The 21,671-nt window shown below is 35.2% G+C and overlaps 1 protein-coding gene and 1 pseudogene across 1 annotated transcript; one reads left to right on the top strand and one right to left on the bottom strand.

The window, feature by feature from the left end:
• Positions 1–493: 493 nt before the first annotated feature.
• LOC139892202 (protein RTE1-HOMOLOG-like) lies at positions 494–1,566 on the bottom strand (annotated as a pseudogene).
• A 17,420-nt stretch (positions 1,567–18,986) lies between these two features.
• LOC139889084 (uncharacterized) lies at positions 18,987–19,430 on the top strand. The gene has a single exon (XM_071872054.1). It carries the CDS (start codon positions 18,987–18,989, stop codon positions 19,428–19,430), a length of 444 nt encoding a protein of 147 aa, XP_071728155.1.
• The last annotated feature ends 2,241 nt before the right edge of the window (positions 19,431–21,671 follow it).

A 21,671-nucleotide genomic window follows, 5' to 3' on the forward strand; every position in this document is an offset into this window, starting at 1 on the left:
AGCTGTTGTAATCTCAAGCTGAACTTGTATGTCTCAGGGTTCTAATTTTGTACTTGAGCTTGGACTGGTTAAAGTTAGACACGAATGAGCTCAAACAGGCTTGAAAAATTGTAACTGAATTTATATAATTACCAGTTGCAAAAACATGTTGGAGTTGTCTAACAGCATTGTATATATATAAAAACTAGATGCTAAGATTTATGAACAAAAAACGTGTAACTTCCCAAAAATTCCAAAAACTACATACTTCACCAGATTTGCACAAGATGATAAAAGATTCCGATTAGTTTCTAATAATCCAACATAATAAAAGATTTAAATAGCCAATTTTATAAACAACAAGGTGAACCAAAAGATAAGGAACAATCCACATACATCTGGGAACATATTACAACATACAGAAAATCAGACTTATAAACAGAATAAAATAATTGTATCGTGTACGAACGAATCAAAAATTTAAACCACGTTCTACATACAATCTAATTAGTCACTAGAGTTGTATGATATGTTTGAAATAGTACGTTCCGCAAAGATACCATCCAAAGAGAAAGAACGTAACAAACGCCAGAAAACCTAGAAAATTAGCACCTCCAAATGTAACACCGATGAACACAACAATAAATGATAGATAAGACCGAACCATCGATGGTGTATCAACCCACTCCCCTTTGAACATAATCAAAGCTGCAACATTAACCACGTTCCACCCACTGGCTAAGGTCTCGAACCGGTTAAGATGGTTAGCCACAAATGAGTGACAATTGCAAGTTAAGACGCTATAAGTTTGTTCTTGGTATTCTTGTGTCGTCTTTTTTAACGCATCGTCCCACGTGTACTCACTTTTTCCTGCTTCTACTAGCCTATATTCTTCTTCGGTTCTAAACGTGGTTGAAGGATGCTTTGTGTTGGAGTACTGTGTATGTACGATTATTGAACAAATTAAGATACACAAGTCGAGTGAGATAGACATTAGTCCAAGACTATTAGCAAATTAAGGGTGCGTTTGATAAAACTGAATGATTAAACGCTGAATGGTTCATAATCTGAATGATTCAAAGGTTCTGAATAACAATAAACAGTTTGATTGAATAATGTGAATGATTACCCTATTAACCTTTGACATGAGTAGAAATGTGTTAATAATCCATAAGGGTATATTATCCATTTTTTAAATAAAGTTTTAGATATTTTTAAAGGGGGCAAACCAACCCAACCCAACTCGGCCTACTTTGACCCGTACCCAAATGACCCGTTTCAACCGGACACAAACCACCAAACAGGATAACCCAAACTATACCTTTTCTTTGTTTATCTGGGCCCAAATGCAAAGTTATCTACAGAAACGAAGTTAGGTCCTGCAAAATCCACAATAACTCCATCCTCACGGCCTATACCAACATGACCAACAAAAGGAAGGAGCCATGAAATAACGGGGAGGGGGGTCCACACGATGCAGCATGGAAAGCGAGCTTTAGTTGGATCAATCTGCATGCAATTCGGAACACTATGCTCAACCATCATTGCCTTAGGTTCCTTGTCTAAGTCCATTACCAGATCTGCATTCATTATATTGCTCATCCATGTGTGAACATTGCTACTAATAAAGCTAAATAATGCTTACAGTATTATATACGGTGTAACATGTATCCATGTTATAAAATTGGCCAAAAATAAAAATTTCAGCAAAATGGATCACTACATATTACATTTGTAGCTACATTACCATAATATAATATTACCTAAAATCTAGAAGCTATGGAAAACTTGCAAACAAGGGTTACGATTCCCGGGATCGCGTTTCGGGCTCGCATTTCGGGTACGCATTTCGGGTTCGCGTTTCATTGTCCATTTCGGGTTCGCATATCGATTTCGGGTTCGCATTTCGGTTTCGGGTTGCGTATCACGGTCGCATTCTAGTTTTGGATTCATGTTTCGATTTCGAGTTTTTGTTTTCCGACCGCGTTCACGTTCGGGTTCGCATTACAAATTTTGAGATTTGAAAACCTCGAACCAAACAGAAGATAGGATTTCAAATCCCAGGATTTCAAATCCTGTGGGATTTCAAATCCCATGGGATTTCAAATCCTGGGAATTGAAATCCTTGAACCAAACGCCCCCTACAAGTATTTAAGTTTTAAGCAACATTATATCAGGCACAAATAGATTCAGATACACACCACAACAAGCTATAATATTGTTGATTTGAGTTCAGTTGGTTACAAATCAAATTAAACTTATAATTTGTAACCATCTGAACTCAAACCCCTAAAAAAATTTAATTCCCGATTTCCCCCAATCCGATTTTGTGGTTTAAATCGAACAAGATTTAATAAAAAGGAAACATTAATAATGTAAAGATGTTAGAAAGGAAGTACCTTTGTTACAGATCTAAAAGCCCCAGAAGAAGAAGAAGTAGTTTACAAATTTACCAAGATTTAGTTGATGATGTCTTCTTTCCCATTTTTTCCTGTTATTACAAGTCAGTTTCAATTGCTGGTGACAGTTCCCATGATTTATTATGGAATAATATGATTATAGTATATACTCTCTCCGTCATAAATCTATTGTCTCCGGACAAAAAATATATAGTTTAAGAAAAAGTACATGATACATATACTTTTCTTTTAACTTTCCAGTGTTACCCCTTACTTTTTAACCATCTTTTTTGTCTTACATGTATAAATTATGAGCACAAAAGAGATTTATCACATTATTCTTTTCCATTAAAAAAAGTGGACAATTAATTTGGGACAGCCATAAAAGGAATAGTGGACAATAGATATGAGACAGGGGGAGTATTAACATTAATATTCACTATAAAAAATAACGTTCCAATTTATATTTATAGTTTCTTTTTTTCTGAAAAATGAAAACTTTATAACAATTCTTTATTTCGGGAGGAGAAAGGGAAAACAAGATAAATAGAAACACTGACATGGCTAGAAAGCATAAAACTAACTCCGACAATGAAATCCGACCTAAAGCTAACTAAACATGAGCATAGCCCTGAACTAGCCTTGAACGAAAAGGTCGAGCCGTGTCCGAACTCGTCACCGATGGAAGTTCCCGCAGGTAGGGGATTCAAACCGCCTTATCAAACTTGTCAAAAAATCGCCCTTTTTCTAACGCAAGTCCCGACCCCGACCCACATAAGACCATTTACAAACCTGTCTTCTTGAGTATCTTTGAAGGTTTTTTGGATCGCAACCCCCACTTCATCATCATCACTACTATCTCGTAAACAAACGAACTATCAATCACTATCTTCTTCTTAACATTATCTTTCGTCTTGGCCCCACATTTGGGATCAAACATCTTCACCCCGTCTCTACTAAATTTGCTCGAATGAACATGTCAACCCCGACAAATACCTTTACATGCCGCATCCGCACAAATACAAAACTTTACCCATGCTATTACCTGAAGAAACTTTAGCCAAATTATCAATACGTGCACTAGTCGACCCGTTACAAGCAGTTGGTTTCAAAACATTTGCAATTCGCCTTTTTTTTACTCTTAGGTCTAAATTCTTTAATACCTAGGGCATTATCGATCTCATCAAAACGAATTGAATAAGCCGCAGAATCTGGACAATAACCCTTCACAACAAACACACCATCTTCTTCTACATAACTCTTAGAAATTGCAATTGTTCCATCTTCAAAATTCTCAACACCACGTACTACTACAACTTCTTCTCTAACTTCTAAACCTACTTCTAAATTGTTATTCCCACCACCGGATCCCCCAACTTCATTTAAAGGTTTATTCAACTTTGAATGGTCTTTAAGTGAACGATAAACGGAACCAACATGGGTTTGTCCTCGGTAACTGGCACCGAATAAGTTACCTCACCATTCGACGAATCAACACCCATCCGAATATTACGATTTATCAAAGGGACAAACTCAATACAAATGCCATCACTAGTCCGTTTACATATTACATTAAGGTCACATAATTCACTTACCCAAATAGTGGAGACCCGATCACCCGCCACATTCAATTCGACTTCAACCGTGCCATCGATGTGTTTCGTAGCCTTGGATCTGACAAACACAAATGATGAACCAAAGTTTCATAAGCCAAATGAACACTTAGCAATGCGCACCACCTCCCTGAAACATCCTGCAACTTTCTTGACGTTTTCTTCAGTTACGAACATCGTCGGAATACCCCGCAACTCTAACTAAGCAAAACGAAAGTAAGAAGGTGCCATCTCTTTAAAAAGGACCTCAACTCAAATTTACTGAACCGGGGGAAGGATCGAAGGCATTGTTGAAGCTAGCTTCATCCTCACAAACCACCACACTGCCTTAAATACCAACTTAATAATATATTTAACTGTAAGTAATTGAACCGTGTGTTTATTCCATGGATTGGGAATTTATTGGGCTTATAGGGTGAGTATTAATAGGAGTGGTTGGTGGGCTGTTTGAATATGTTAGGCTAGGAGATGGGTTTGGCGATTGATGGGCCAAAACAGAAGAAGATAAGAATATGGGATTTATGGAATTAGGTAAAAATTTGTAGTATTTCGGTGACAATTTGGAGATTGTAACAAAAGGAAATTGAGATTCATAAAAAACGATATGATGAGAGATGAAGAACTTTTTTGTTTTTAAGTCGTAGCGTTTATAATCACGGTAATTTTGTGGATATCTAAGAAAAACCCATTGGGTAGAGCGGTTTTGTAATTTTTTTTTTGTGCTAGATGAAAGAAGAGGTAGCATAAGCAACCAAAAATACGGAGATGGTCGTAAGTGGGAGTACGGGAGTAAAGAATTTGAGTTAGAGTAGGGAAGGATAGTAAACGACTTGGAAAAATATTAAGAATGTAAGTTGTCATTTGAAGAGCATGGTGTCAAAAAGAAGGTGGTAATGAGGCATGAGAGTATTGTGCGAATAATATTATTTATAGCTCCTATTATTCGTTCGGACTTTCCTATATGAGAGGATATGTGAGGACAAGAAAAACGAAAATCCATACCATTTTGTGCACATTGAAAAAGAGATTTATTTTCGTATTCAGAGCCATTATCGCATTGAAAGGTTTTGATTTGTGTTCTGCATTGAGTTTCATATTTTTATTAAAAGCAAGAAATGTAGAATAAACATCATATTTGTTTTCAAGAGGAAAAGTCCATAGGTAACTAGAGTAATTATCTAAAAATAAGACGTGTAACGACGTCCCAAAGTACTTAATACTGGAGAAGTCCATAAATCGCTACATATGATATCAAAAGGTAAGCAAGTAGATGAACGAGAAGAAATAAATGGCAGCTTAATTTGATTTCCAAAAACACATGTTTGACAAAAGGAAGAATGCAACGTCTTATTACAACGAATACAACTATTATTTCTAAGTGAATGTAATACATTATCGTCCGGATGGCCAAGTCAATGATGCCATAAGTCCGAGGTTAAAGCAACAAAAGTAGAAGGATAATTCTTGAGTAGACGCAATATTGAGGTATTGATGGGATAAAGGTCGCAAGTGCTATTACATCTCAGAACTGGGACGACCTTCAGAATTTCCTTCACAGTAAAACCAAACGGACTAAATTCAAGTGAGATGTTATTGTCAGTTGATAAACGACGTACATAGATTAGGTTTTTAATAAGTTTAGGGGCATGTAAAATATTGCGCAGAAATAATGGGCGGGAAGGATTAGAAAGATAAGAGTGACCAAAACCTATAATTGAAATGTCATTCTATTGCCAACAATTATCTGTTTATTAGAACCCAAAGGAAAATAAGACATGAATTTACCTGAACCAGACGCCATGTGAGATGTAGCTCCTGTATCCATGTACCATGTATCTTCGGGTGAATTTAGTGTCATGGTGTGCATGGCACTCTCGATATCCGTAAGATAATAGCTGCTGGAAAGATCAGATATGAGAGAATGGGCATGAGTGAGGCGTGGGCCCAATAAACCGACCTGATTAGAATTGGGCCAAACCTAATTATTTGTTGGATACAGCCACGGTGGTGGATAGGCCCAAGGCGAGTGTTGCCCATTCCAAGAAGTTTGTTGTACCCATGGTGGTGGAGTTTGTTAATAATAGTCGCGACCACGATCGCGTGTGTTAGAGTTTCTAACCCGATAACCACCACGGCTACCACCTTGTCCCATTTGAGTATTACTCCGATAGTATTCGTTGCCAGAGAAATTAGATTTGGTTGGTGAAGGGACCGTGGTGGTGGTGATTAACGCAGCATCTGTAGGTGTTGATAGCGGAAGAGATTGCTTTTGTTTTCTTGTTTCTTCCAATAACAGCATCGATCTTGCGTGATAAAAAGAGGGTAGAGGGGTTATATGAGCAAGTTGAGAACCGATTTTGTCAAAATTATCATTCAAGATGGAAATTATGTGGAGAACTATTCTGGGATCCGAGACTTTGCTGAAACGACCCGTACTAATCCATAAGGACGAATTCAATAACATATGATTACATTGCGAGGTATTTGACCTCTAAATGATACATTTTAGAAACATTGCATTCGTTTTTAAAAGACAAACTTTCATTACATCGAAAGTTAACCAGCATGCATACCATTTCATATTATATCAAACTATCAATGGTTAATAATGATCTTGTTGAACTCAACGACTCGAATACAACGTCTTTTGAAATATGCCATGAATGACTCAAAGTAATATCTTTAAAATGAGCAAATGCATAGCAGAAGATTTCCTTAATACCTGAGAATAAACATGCTTTCAAGTGTCAACCAAAAGGTTGGTGAGTTCATTATTTTATCATTAACAATCATATTCATCATTTTAATAGACCACAAGATTTCCAGATATGTAATTGTACACGTAACCTGAGTACAAAATAACACGCGTAACCAGCGAATTAAAAATCATTCATATGGTGAATGCTTGATAACCGAACTAACAGGATGCATATAGAATATCCCCATCATTCTGGGACTCTCATCGGACATGATAATCGAAGTACTAAAGCATTCGTAACCCGAATGGGACGTGTCGAGGTCCATAGATCTATCTTTAGGATTCGCGTCAATTGGTGGCAATTATAATAAACACCAATTCTTAGGCTACCAAGCTAAAAAGGGGCATATTCAATTCGATAATCCGACATAGAATGTAGTTTCGATTACTTGTGTCTATTTCGTAAAACATTTATAAAAGCAGCGCATGTATTCTCAGTCCCAAAAATATATATTGCAAAAGCATTTAAAAAGGGAGTAATGAAACTCACAATACTGTATTTCGTAGAAAAAATGCATATGACGTCATTGAACAAGTGCAAGGTTAGCCTCGAATTCACGAACATATATTAATTATATATATTTATATGTTGGTCAATAACTGTCTAATAATTTAAGTTAGGTCATAGAGTACCACATTCTTAATGCTCGAGGCTAATATGCAAAAGTCAACGAAAGTCTTCTTGACCAAAATGACTACCAAAATTTATACTTGATTATTATATAGTTTAAAATATAGTTGTTTTATATATTTAAATATTTTAACAGATTTTATTAGAGTAATAATATAATTCATTTATTAATAAATAAAATTTTATATTTAAAATTTATAAAAATATACTTTTATATATCTTAAGTAATAACATTTATAAAGTTCATTTTAATATCATAAAAATATAATGATAGGTATTATTAATGTAATTATATTACGTGTAGTAAAATATTTTTGTATCACATATTTATTTGATAAAATAATATTGATAATAACAATAATAAATAAAAGTTGTATTATTTTGTAATAATAATTATTATTATTCTACTAATAAAAATAAAAATATTTATATTTATTAAAAATGATACTAATCATGATAAAATGATAATTTTTATTAATAATAGAACTAAAATGATAATAATAATGATATCTTATAATAACAATGATATTTCTATTAAAGTTGAACATGTAGCTCATGCGATAGATTTGTTAACAACATGTAGTATCATAAGCTAAACATGCATTACATTCATCTGCTAGGCTCCTCTTGGTCAAACATGGTCAACATGAAAAAGTTGCAAAAAGTCACCCCTAGTCAAAGCCTAATTATTGAAAATTTTGACTAAGACAAGAGTAATCATCAAATCATTTCAACTTTACATGCTATGATATCAATATACCGCAAACAAGCACATTAACACAAACCACAACTCGAATCAGTCAAACCAAGTCAAAACCCTAGTTTATGAACCCTATTTTACAATGTCAAATCATACAAGCATGAAAGATGGATTCAAAGTAAGATTATCATGGTAGACTATCAATTAAGCATCAACATCAACACCTAACACTCTAATTTAGCTCGAATCTAAAAACCCCTAAATTGGACGAACCCTAGAAATCTAAAGTTGGAATCTTTGCAACTAAGCATGCAAAACATGTTAATCAACAACAATGTAGTCTAGAATCATCAACAAATTGAACATTAATATCATTATTCAAGCATAATCTACTAATTAAGCATAAAGAGAAAAATTGTAAAAATCACCCAAATCATGTTAAAGAATGAATTAGAATGATAGATTCTTACTTTTCCCATGTTAAGTGATGAAGATTTGCAAGAAAATGGATGTAAATTGAAGTATTGGGTCGATTTATGGCGATTAGAGTTGTAGTTGCGCCGCTATTAGAGAGAAAAATTGAGTTGGGTGTGAAAAAAATGGTGTTTTAGTCGTCCAAAATTGTTTAAGTAACAGATGCAAAAGCGCCGCACCTGACACAGGTGCGCCGCTCCTACCAGCTCAAAAGCGCCGCAATTGTGTAAAAGTGTCGCTCCTGGACAAGCAAAAGCGTCGCTCCTAAGTGCGAGAGCGTCGCTCTTGGCTACTGACCAAAAATTGTTCCAAAATATGATGAAAAGCGTCGCTCCTGTGTCAAAAGCGTCACTCTTGGTAATCAAGAGCGCCGCTCCTTCCATAGAAGTGCCGTAATTGAACCTGGATGCAGTTTTTAAGCACATTTTGACCAAGTTAACAAACTATTTTTGGATTTTTCCATTTAACAAAATGCAGAGAAGTTATCTAAATGCAAAACAACTAATTGAAAGAAATATCATACAATCCTACATGCAATGCAATTAAAGAAAGCTATAAACAAGATTGTGGAAATTGTTTAACGAGTCTATCACCCGACTCAATTTCCACGTAGATCTTAGCTAACACCGGGGTGGTAAACCTATCCTCCCCTTGAGCTAAGGTACCACTTTCATTCAATACCAACGTTATCCAATCATTAATCGCCTTGGTTTCCTTGATCAAATCCTCAAGCTTGCATTTTTCCTGCTTTGACAAGTTTGACACTAAACATTTTCTCAACTTCTCATCCTTTTGGGATGAGACATGATGAATTTGATCGTATAATTTCCGTATTGATTTGTCAATAACATCATTTCTATGATTAAGCTTACTTAGGACTTTTCGAGTCAAACCACCACCACTTCTAATTGGTGAACCAACTCGTTTTGGGCTAGTAGCGCATTGCACACTAGCAACAACTTGTAGTGTGGTTGAGGGTTTTGTTGGTAATTTAACGCTTTTGCTCTTAATGCTTACGCATTTCCCTTTGTCTCTAAGAGTCAACTTACCGGTTCTAAAGTCAAAGAAAGAACCCGCGGTTGCCAAAAATGGCCTCCCTAATACTAGGGGTACAACCGGGTCTTCCTTTATATCAACAATCACAAAATCGGTTGGAAATTCCATGCTCCATACTCTAACAATTAGGTCTTCGGCGATCCCCACACTTGGGTTAATTGATTGATAAATTAATTTCACTCCCATTTTGGTGGGTGAAAGGTCTCCTAGGCCAAGCTTTTTATAAATGGATAAAGGCATGAAATTTATGCTAGCCCCCGAGTCGGCTAATGATGTAAATGGTTCCGACCCGTTTACTTTTCATGGTATTAAGAACGGTCCGGGATCGCCCATTTTAGTTGGTAAGTTTTGTTTTCTCAAAATTCCATCACACTCCTTAAGCAAGAAAGTGGTGAATGCTTGTTCAACCTCTCCCTTCTTGGCTATAAGTGCTTTCAAGAATTTTCCATAATTGGGCATGTTTTCAAGCACTTCCGCCAAGGGAAGTTTGACATAAATATTATGGTTTTCATCTTGGGTCAACTTACAATCCACATCCTTTAGATGTGTAGGAGGTAATGGTTGAGGTTAGGAGACGGGTGTTTGCTTGTTTCCTTCAATTGATGGTGTAAGTACCTCAACTTTCATGCTTTGTGCTTTCATATCCAAGAAGCTTTCTACCTTATCCCTTTACTCCGAGTCACCCAATTCAACCTTCTTTAATTCACCCTCTAGATCCTTGCATATCAACTCGGTAGCTTCCATTATCATAATACTTTTTACTTGATATGGAATGAACTCCGCTTCATCCGAATCATCCAAGAACTTGAATACACCAAGATCCATGGTATCCATGTCTAAAGCTTCGTCCAAATCAAACTCTTCCTCATCAAGATCGATTGTAAAAACTTGAGGAGATTCGATTTCCTTCTCCTTTGCCATTGAAGAAATATAATTCACTTGAGCATAGTTGTTGTTAGGATTTGAAGAGCTTGCTTGGTTGGCATTTTGATTGGTAGTGTTGCTTTCTATTGGAATAACTCTAGTGGTGTTGTTGTTATTTTGGTTTTGGTTGTTACGGTTGGTGTTATAATTGGTACTTGGGTTAACTTGAGTGTTGAATGGTAAAGTTCCTTGAGGTCTTTCGGCAACTTGACTTGAAAGTCTCCCAAAGGTGCTCTCAAGATTTTGGAATGAGGCTTGGTTGTGTCGAATTTGTTGCTTCAAGAACTCGTTCTCCTTTAACAAAAATGCTTCGGTTGATTCCACCTTTTTGATATAGGTTTGCATAAGCTCTTCTAGTCCTTTAGAAGATTGGGAAGGTAGGTTATTTGGTTGAGTTTGTTGCGGTTGTTGATTGTAACCTTGGTTGTTTTGGGGTTGACTATAACCTTAGTTTTGATAACTTTGGTTTCCTTGGTAATTTAGGTTGGATTGGTGGTTGTAAGATTGGTTGTTATAATTTTGTTGGTTGTGGGATTGGAAGTTATTTTGGCGATTTTGGTTATAGTTGGAATTGTAGCCTTGGTTTCGGTTTTGGTTGGAGAATCCGGGAGGTGTGTTGGATTGAGTGTTGAATGACACTTGCTTTTGGTTAGGGTTGTAGTAGCTATTGTTCGATTGGAAAGAGTTGTTGCCTTGGTTAGAAGTTCCTCCTCTTTGAAAGTTTTGGTTGCTCACAAAGTTCACATGAGCTTCCGAATTCATAGGAATGTCATCCAAGTCAATGTGAGTACATTGATTGACTTGGGGACAATTTTTGGTGAGGTGTGGTCCTTCACACCTTTGACAACCGACTTGCATAGCCACTAGCGTTTGTTGTATCTTTTTCAATTCTTTCCCATATAATTGAAATTGGTTATTCAAGCTTGCCAAGGTAACTTGCCCATCTTCACTCTCCACTTGAGCCACATTCTTTCTCGCCAAATCTCTTGGTGAAGGTGCCCATTCGTATGTATTAACCGCGATGTCCTCTAGTAACTTTTCGGCCGCATTGGGTGAGTTGTACATAAACACTCCACCTGAAGATGAATCAAGATATTGCTTAGTTTGAAAATTGGTACCCCGGTAGAACGTATTGATGTACTCCTTCTTGGTTAGACCATGCGGTGGGCAAGCTCTTAATAGCTTCTTGAAACGCACTCACGCATCATACAAAGACTCATCTCCTCTTTGTGTGAACCCATTAATTTCCATTCTTAAACGCTCCACCTTTGAAGGTGGGAAAAAGTGATTGATAAATGCTTCATTCAAATCTTGAAAAGAACTAATCGAATCCGATGGCAAGTTCCTTAGCCAAGCCTTAGCTTCTCCATCAAGCGTGAATGGGAATGCCCTTAGCTTAAAAGCATCTTCGGTGACATCTTTGTTCTTGTAGATATCACAAATATCGTTAAAATATTGAATGTGATCAAAAGGGTTTTCATCTATAAGCCCGCGAAAAAGTCTATCCTTGAACATTGTGAAAAAGTTACCCTCGATCTTCCAATTTTCCGCTTCGATTGGTGGTTTTGTGATAGCCGGAGGCACAACCGTTTGTGCCACCATTCTAACATTCCACATAGGAGTGTCATTTGGATCATTTGCAACTACTTCATTAACAACCGGTGGAGGATTACCATGTGGATTACCCTCTTCTTCTCCGTCCATTTCTATCAAACAAAATGGCAAAACCTCAAAATTCTTCCTTAATTCCCGTTCTTCTCTAAGCTTATAAACCGCGTGTATATGTTTCTCCGGATCGGAAAATGGTTGTGTGAAATCTTGATCTTTGTGGGATCTTTTTATCATACACCAATAGACCTAACCTTCAAAGACAACAAAAACACAAGTGATTATCCAATACAAAATAATAAATAAAAGACAATAAAAGTAACTTTTGTAAGGAAGAATCCTTACAAAAGGATCGAATAACTAAAAGCTTGTACCAAATACACAACCTAACTTAGCTAACCGCTCCCCGGCAGCGGCGCCAAGAAAGTGTGACGTGGCTTGGATATGCCATACATAACTCCCTAAATTTATACAAGATTCAAATATCACAAAAAGCACGCACAATCTATCGAGCACTTAAAACCCGTTGCTATAGTACTTAATGCAAGTATTCTTGTCAAGTTCGTCCCGTAAGAGCGGTGTAGATTATGTATTTGAAACTAATAGTTATCCTAGGGGTTTTGTTTGATTGGGGGGTTTTGCGAGAGATTTTGACTAATCAACTAAATTTGCGATAAACAAACTAAAACTTAACAAGTAACAAGTAATCAAGAAATGAGAAGTAATCAATATGATGAAGAGTGTTCACTTATCTAATCCTCTTTATGCTTAGATGGCCCTTGTTTTTCCTCAAATTGTTATCACTTAAGTTGTTTGAACTAGTAAATATTCTTAATCCAATTTTACCTTGCAAATTCACATTAGCTTACCAACACTAGATCAAGTAATGTATGAGTTGATTATTGAGATTATGCCCGGGTTAAAATCACTTAAAACCCTTTAACCATCAAAGTCACCTAAGATATTCAAACACCACTATGATGAACAAAGGTCAATTGAAAACCAACCTAGCCTAGAAACACAATCACTTGAAATTCTTATTCTAGTTGTCTAGATCACCAAAGGTGTTGAAGCACAAATTGATTCACTACTAAAATCACTTAAAGAGCTACTCAATCCATGTAATCAAAGTAAAACCAATATCAAACATAGCAATGGACCTCATGGCTAACTCAATAACACTAGCTCATGTATTTTCATTCAAAACAACTTTCATTCAATAGATTAAGGGCACATCATGCATTAAAGATTCATAGATAAGCAAACACAAGGGATTTAGCTACTCATAGCAAAAATTACACTAGCAATAATCATGAAAGCATCAATAAACATCATCTTGAGTGATTACAAGCTAAGATTCAAAGATAAATGATGATAAACAAAGATTATAAGTAAAGATTAAACTTAGATGAAGATTAAGTAAAGATTACAACTATTTGATTCAAAATAAGAAAGAGTAAAGTTAAGATTACAACTTAAATTGATAACAAAAGAAAGATTTATCACTAATGAAGATGAAACTTGAGCTTGCTTCCTCCAAATCACCTTAGAACTCTAATGGATGATGAAATTAGGGTTTTGTGTGTGTAATTCGGAGTAAAAACTGCAGCTCTCTTGCCAAATGACCTATCTTATTCTATTTATAGTGGTGAGGAAAGTGGGCTGAATCAGCGTCAGGAGCGCCGCTTTTGACATAGGTGCGGCGCTCTTGGCTTCAATTGGTGCGGCGCTCTATACTTCATCTGGTGCGGCGCTCTTGGAGCTGTAGGAACGGCGCTTCTACCTCTGAAGAGCGACGCTTCTGCTCACTGTGAAGAATTTGAGACAAAACGTTGGTGATTGCGCCGCTTTTACCATAGGTGCGGCGCTCTGGGCTGTGAGGTGCGGCGCTCCTTAATCAGGAGCGGCGCTCTTGATGCTGTTTCCTGCACTTGTCATTTTCTTTGCACTTTTTGAACATTTCTTGGTCAATTTTACACCAAGTTAGGCATTTTGCCTTGTGTGGACACTTTGGCACAGGAAAACAACTTTAAAGCCCCAACGATCATCAAAACCGAATAAAATGAGGTCGATATTGCGTAATAAATATGTCTAAATGGAGCAATATCAACAGGTTAAACCTATAACTCACCAACATTTTTGTTGACGTTTTAAGCATGTTTATTCTCAGGTGATTATTAAGAACTTCCGCTGTTGCATGCTAATTTAAAGACAAGATTTGGAGTCAGCATGCTTGTAATATATTATTTAAAAACTGCATTCGGGAACTTATTTTGTTGTAACGTATTATTATTGTAAACCATTATGTAATGGTCGTGTGTAAGCGTTATATTTTAAATTATCATTACCTGATAATCTAAGTTATGTCTTTTGAACGTTTGTCGATAAAATAAAGGTTATGGTTTGTTTAAAAACGTATGCAGTCTTTGAAAAACGTCTCATATAGAGGTCAAAACCTCGCAACGAAACTAATTAATATGAAACGTTTATAATCGATATAAACGGGACATTTCACGGAGGGAGTAAAGTTTTCACAAAATGTGAAAGCTTAGAGCTACAACATGAAGAAGGCTTAAGAGACTAGCCCAATACACAATAAAAACATAGGGACTTATGGGCAAAACCCATATGCAACCCTTTACATTAATTATGCCAACTATAAGACAAGAAAAGTGAAAATGGCAGATCACATCTCTAGCACTTCAAACCTTCTGAACACACAAGAGCCCACGGCTAGATCTTCCAACTATAAATTTGAAGGCTTTCCACTATATATGCATTAGCCAACCTTTGAAAGACCTTAAACTTCACTTGAACAACTACTACGGGCCATGCTTTACGAACAACATTAAACACCAAAACATTTCTCGCTAGCCAAAAGAACCAATAAGTAACCGGGCCGGTCAGTCTCCAAGATTTTTAGCATTACATCCCAATCCAAGAAAGCGATCGAGGGAAAATTCGATAAGGGAAGAAGGCATAACCCATGACGGGTTCGAACGAAGCCAATCAAATATTGCGGGACCACAAACAATGAAGCAAAAGATGGTCGATCGACTCAATAAGAACCACACACCAAGCACACTTGTCATCCGACCCTTTACTTGCCTATAGCTCAAAACTTCCTTAACCGGAACCCGCCTTGGATCGTTAACCAATGGAAAAAGCGATTTTTGAAGGCACTTGCTAATTCCACATGACTTTTACCCAAACAAACTCTCCATTGCCAACTTTACGGACTAAGAATATCATATAATTTGCCGGTATCTTGAAGCTTTAAGATATCGCGCCATACACCTGAAGGCTTCCTTTTGTTGACATTTGAAATATTAGAAAGCAAGTTTCCAGGTGGGTAAGCACCAAACTGCTCCATGATACAAGTCTTCCATATATCATCTTGATTGGAATTGATTTTGATCCACCATTTAGTCAAATGAGTAAGATTTTTTAACCTTGAACAACTCCAAGGTTTATTCCTTTACATGTAAAAACTTAGAAATACGCCTTCCTTTAAAATTATTCCCAAGACCTATAATGTTCCACATAGCAATCTTCATTGCTTGGCTTTGTTCGGCCGTTCGCTACTATCGAACATACCCTCCAAAAAATTCCCAAAAATCTCTTTTCTTCCTTATCGTTGATCGAAAATTTGGAATTTAATAACTTACCATATACCTTAATAGGTTTAGGAGTATACTCGCCTGACTCCTCATCTTTATTGTAATCAGGTTCTATATCATCCGAGAATACACTTTCCCCTGTCACAATCTTATCAGAAACTTCAAACCCATATTTATTGACATCTCCATTCTTTCTTTTAAAACATCCACTACCCTAATTAAATTACACATTGATTGACCAATTTTCAATTTGATTTTCACTAAAACTTACGCGTTTTCTATAGAATTTCCTTGCAATCATTCTTGATCATGAAAAACATTTAAATAGAGTTATCCTCTAAACAGAAACGGAACAATTTAGACAGCAAAGATGAGAATTCTTCGAACCATAACAAAACAAAAGGTCGCATTCAAGGAAATCCTACTAAAAATCGTAAAGGTATGTGTTAAAATTAAGTTGCTTTGTAATTTGCTTTTAATTCAATATAGAAAAATCAACAAACAATACATTATATGCCTTAATTGAACTTACAAGCATTTGCTTATCCTTACTAATAACACTGAATTAAACCACTATAATATCCTTATATGTCATACGTAACAAAATTCACAATAAAAAATATTTATGATAGTACATTTTACGATTATAAATGTTAGTATTCTTAATATTTTGGCAGCAATACTAGAAAAACCTGATTCTTCAAAGCAATTACATGTTTCAAATACCATCCTTCCATCAAGGTCCCATTGTTAGTATTGAATGACATCAACAATAGTAACTAACATTATTTTCTTTTATTGTTTCAATCAGTCATGTTATGTTTAATCAATGCTATCATACTTTTTATTGTACATCTACTTTTTCAGATATACAACAAGCACATGGTAAGAATTCCACTAAATGTATTAAATCCAACACTTGTTCTAAAACTGATCGTAGAGAAAGGCCTCCTAAATATAATGTTATGATCCCAAATCCAATCCCATTTCCGTCTGGGAAATACTTCAACACCCCAAGATTAGTTTTCAAATATATATATATATATATATATATATATATATATATATATATATATATATATATATATATATATATATATATATATATATATATATATATATATATATGTAGGGGCAGGATCAATGGGGAAGTAACCAATCGGGGGGAAGTAAAAAAATTTTTTTTTCATTTTTTTTTTTCATTTTTTTTTCCGGCATCAAGATCACACGAAAATATGAACATTTAGAAGAGACACTTCGTGATGAATGTTATTATTTAGGCGGGAAAACGATCGACAAAAATAACATTCAAGATAATATTGTTCGTGAAGAATATAAACGTTTTTTTTTCATGTTTTGTGAAGTAAAATTTAGCCCGATTTAGAGTTTAGGGTTTAGGGTTTAGGGTTTAGGGTTTGATGTTTTAGGTTTATTCCATAAACCCAAAACATCAAACCCTAAACCCTAAACCCTAAACCCAAAACTCTAAGCCGTTCGTGTTAAAAACTCAATCTAAATCCTAAATCTAAACCCTAAACCCTAAATTTCTAAACCCAAATATCTAAACCCTATAAACCCTAATATCTAAACCCTAATATCTAAACCCCAATAGCTAAAACCTCAACATACGCTCGAAAAACATGATAATTGTTATATATTACTTCTTCGAGCGTTTTTCCGCCAAAATAAAAATATTTATCACAAAGTGTCTCTACTAAATGTTCATTTTTTCATCCCATCTATAATGTTCGTGAACAAGGTTTTTTCAAAAAACGAAAAAATAAAAGTTTTTGCTTCCCCCCGCTTCCCCCCGATTGGTTACTTCCCTCTTGATCCTACCACTATATATATATATATATATATATATATATATATATATATATATATATATATATATATATATATATATATATATATATATATATATATATATATATATATATATATATATATATATATGTATGTGTGTGTGTGTGTGTGTGTGTGTGTATGTATGTATGTATGTGTGTGTGTGTGAGTGTGTGTCATTCAATGAAATATCATACCCCAAGGTATGATATTCAATAACTATCTGTTCAATGATCAATCTCCTCATTTGTTACAGTTTATTCACTTTTGTTTGGTTGAGTAGCAGGTGTTAAGGTTGCTCAACTAGTTCCTGCTGATGTTGGTGTTGTCAAGGTATTCTCATTGAAATATATAGCTGCAGGAGTCTAAAGCTTCATTTCTAAGTTATGTAGAAGGCCTACTCTCTTTGTGCACCATGTGTTTGTTAATATTGGATAATGCACCTGGTGTGGGGTTCAGATTAATAAGCACACAGATGGGACATAGTTGAGATTAGGTATCCATTTTTCGTTTATTACCAAAACACCAAGTACAGGGACCATTATTGTCATTATACAGAAGTTATGCAAGTGCAGGGGTCTCTTTGTCTTTTTTCATATCTTAAAGTGTATAAATAGTTTAGGTGTTTAGGGTTTCTGTATCCATTCATTCAGTCGATCTGTAATTTGTATTCACTTTTCTCTCAATTGTTAAGTTTGAGCTTATGGTTCTTTGGTCTAATTCTGGATTGTTTGTGGTTGTTGATGAGTGATTATCTAAATCATTCATAGTTTGTTCATGGTATCAGAGCAGGTGCTTGATTCGTATTGTTTGTTTTGAAATCCAATTAGGGTTTCGCTGAAAGGTTAATCGATTGGTGGTATTAGGGTTTTTGATCTAAAAGAAACCTGTGTTCTTTCTTGATTCAATTGTTTTGATCAGGATCGTGTTTCTGGTGCATGCATTAGGGTTTCAATTCAAAACCCTAATTTGTTCTTGTTGAAGACGATTTACAAATCTTCTTCTGGTTATTCTTCCGCTGTGCAATTGGAGATTAAAGGAGGAGTACTCTGTGAGGACTTTTCTTCCTACCTGTGTCTGTAGCAAGTTCCTACGAGTAGGAGTTTCTGTGCTTACAGGAATCAACTACCCCTACGTGTTATACTTGGCCTATAGCCAGGACTCTCTCTTGCTTTATCTGTTTAATTTCTTTAATTGTTTGTTTGATTAAAGAATTGCACTACACCCACTCTTGAACCTTGATCTTAAGATTTCAAGGAAACCTGATCAAGTGTGGTGGTTCTTTAATCTTTGGTATTCTACTTGTTAATTGTTACTGTGGTTAATATTTTGTATTCTGTTTGGTGGTTCTTGTTTGCTCTTGATTGTTTGTTAAAATGTTTGGGGATGTGGGTGAAGTATCTACTACCATGATAAGTAAATTGGATTTTGGTAATCCTCTTTACCTACATGCTAGTGATATTAGCAGTACACCTTTAATCAATTTTAAACTCAAAGGAACAGAAAATTATAAATCATGGGCTTGTGCTATGGAATTGGCTTTACAAACTAAGAATAAACTTGATTTTATAAATGGAACTCTTGAAAAATATGAAGAAGATGAGGTTCTTTCAAATCAATGGGAAAGGTGTAATGCTGTGGTTTTATCTTGGATCTTAGGTTGTATTTCTGATGAATTGTATTATGGTCAAATCTATTCAAAGTTGGCTTCTGTGGTTTGGGAGGAATTAAAAGAAACTTATGATAAAGTGGATGGTTCTGTTCTGTTTAATCTTGAACAAAAAATTTCATTGTTAACTCAAAATGGTACTCCTGTATAAGATTATTATCATAAATTGAACTCACTATGGAAACAATATGATATTCTGTGTAAATTACCCTCATGTCAATGTGATGCTGATAAAAAGAGATAGAATATTATAATCAGAGAAAATTAATGAAGTTCTTGATGGGACTGGATGATTCCTATCAGCCAGTTAGGACTATTATCTTAACTAGTGATCCTTTACCATCTGTTAAGGCTGCATTTAATATAATATCAAGAGAAGAGTCACATAGGGGAGTTCATGATAAAAAATCTATAAATGAATCATCTGCTTTCTTTTCTAACATTGGTAAACCAAAAATGGTTAGTAATAATCCCAAACCTGAGTGTAAAAAGTGTGGTAGAACTGGACATACAATTGAAAAGTGCTTTAAAATTATAGGATATCCACCTAGACCTAATAATCTTAAGTGTACTAAATGTGGTATGACAAATCATACTGTAGATAGATGTTTTGAGGTTGTGGGTTATCCACCAAACTTTAAAAGAAGAAATTCAAATAATTCATCACTTTTAAGCACTAATCACTCTTCTAGTTCTAGTAGTGGTGCCTGCAATACAGGTACAACTTCAATCACACTTTCTAATGAGCAAATAGCTAAGCTGGTTAATCTTTTGGATGGGAAAAGTGCTCCTGCACACTCATCCTCTAATATGACAGGTAATTTTATGAACTTAAATGTGGTTTTTAATCAAAACATTGATAAATTCTTGTCATGCAACATCAATGAAAAAGAAAATGTCAACTTTGGGTGGATTATAGACTCTGGAGCTAATCAACATATGACAAATTCTTGTAAAGGATTTGAAGTTATTAATGATGTGTCAAATTTAAACTTAACTGTTGATCATCCTAATGGAACAAGAGCAAAAGTTAAACAGATTGGAAATTTAAGACTTTCAAAAGATTTTGTTTTGTATGATGTGTTGGTTGTTCCTGATTATTGTGTTAGTTTGTTATCTGTGTATTGCTTGGTAAGAGATAATTCTTTATTTGTTGGTATTGATAGCTGTGCATGTTATATTCAGGATCTAGTAACTAGGAAGACTATTGTGACTGGTAGTTTATATGATGGCTTATATATTTTCAGTGATTCAACTAAGGGTGAGTGTCATCACTCAAACCTTCAGTTGTGTATGTTGTCTACATCTACATGGCATAGTAGACTTGGTCACCCTGCTGACCAAGTTCTCAATATTCTGAAAAATGATTTGAATTTTATGACTGATAACAGTTCTATTCATTGTGATGTGTGTCACAAGGCTAAGCAAACAAGGAAACCATTTCCACTTTGTGACCATAAGTCCACACACCTGGGTGAACTGATACACTTGGATGTGTGGGGTCCATATAAAGTTACTAGCAGAGATGGGTTTAGGTATTTCCTTACTGTTGTTGATGATTACACAAGGGCTGTTTGGATTTTCTTGCTAAAATCAAAAGAAGAAGTCTGCTTTTATGTTGAATTGTTTCATGAACAATTGTTTACCCAGTTTCAAAAGAGAATTAAAATAATCAGAAGTGATAATGGTAGTGAATTTTTGAACACAAAAATGACAGATTTTATAGTTAAAAATGGAATAATTCATCAAACAACTTGTGTTTATACACCACAACAGAATGGAATTGTAGAAAGGAAACATAGACATCTGCTCAATGTAGCTAGATCTCTAATGTTTCAAGGGAGGATTCCACTTAGTTTTTGGTCTGATTGTGTTCTTACTGCAACTTATTTGATTAACAGATTGCCATCTTTTGTGCTGAATGGAAAATGTCCCTTTAAGCTGGTGTACCATAAAAAACCTAATCTTTCCCATTTGAGAGTCTTTGGTTGTCTTGGCTTTGCAACTATTTTAAATAGTAATGATAAGTTTTCTTCAAAATCTGAAAAATGTGCTTTGATTGGTTATTCTATAGTAAAAAAGGGTTACAAATTATACAGTTTTGATAGTAAAAATGTTTTGTTTTCAAGAGATGTTAGATTTTTTGAAAATGTGTTCCCATTTAAAACAATGGGAACTGATGTTGATAAAATTAATAGTGGTTTAAATCAAATTAACTTTTTTGATATGTATGATGTTGATAGTCAAAGTTCTCAAAGTCCCAATGATGAAGGGAAAGATGACATAAGTAGTGATGGCAATGAAGGAAATCTGCCAAATGGTTCTGTTCCAGATCATAGTGGTAGTATTCCATCATCTGCAACATTATCTGCTGAAACAAATCACCCTGAGG

Source organism: Rutidosis leptorrhynchoides, chromosome 2 (genome assembly GCF_046630445.1).
Source record: "Rutidosis leptorrhynchoides isolate AG116_Rl617_1_P2 chromosome 2, CSIRO_AGI_Rlap_v1, whole genome shotgun sequence".
Taxonomy (NCBI): Eukaryota; Viridiplantae; Streptophyta; class Magnoliopsida; order Asterales; family Asteraceae; genus Rutidosis; species Rutidosis leptorrhynchoides.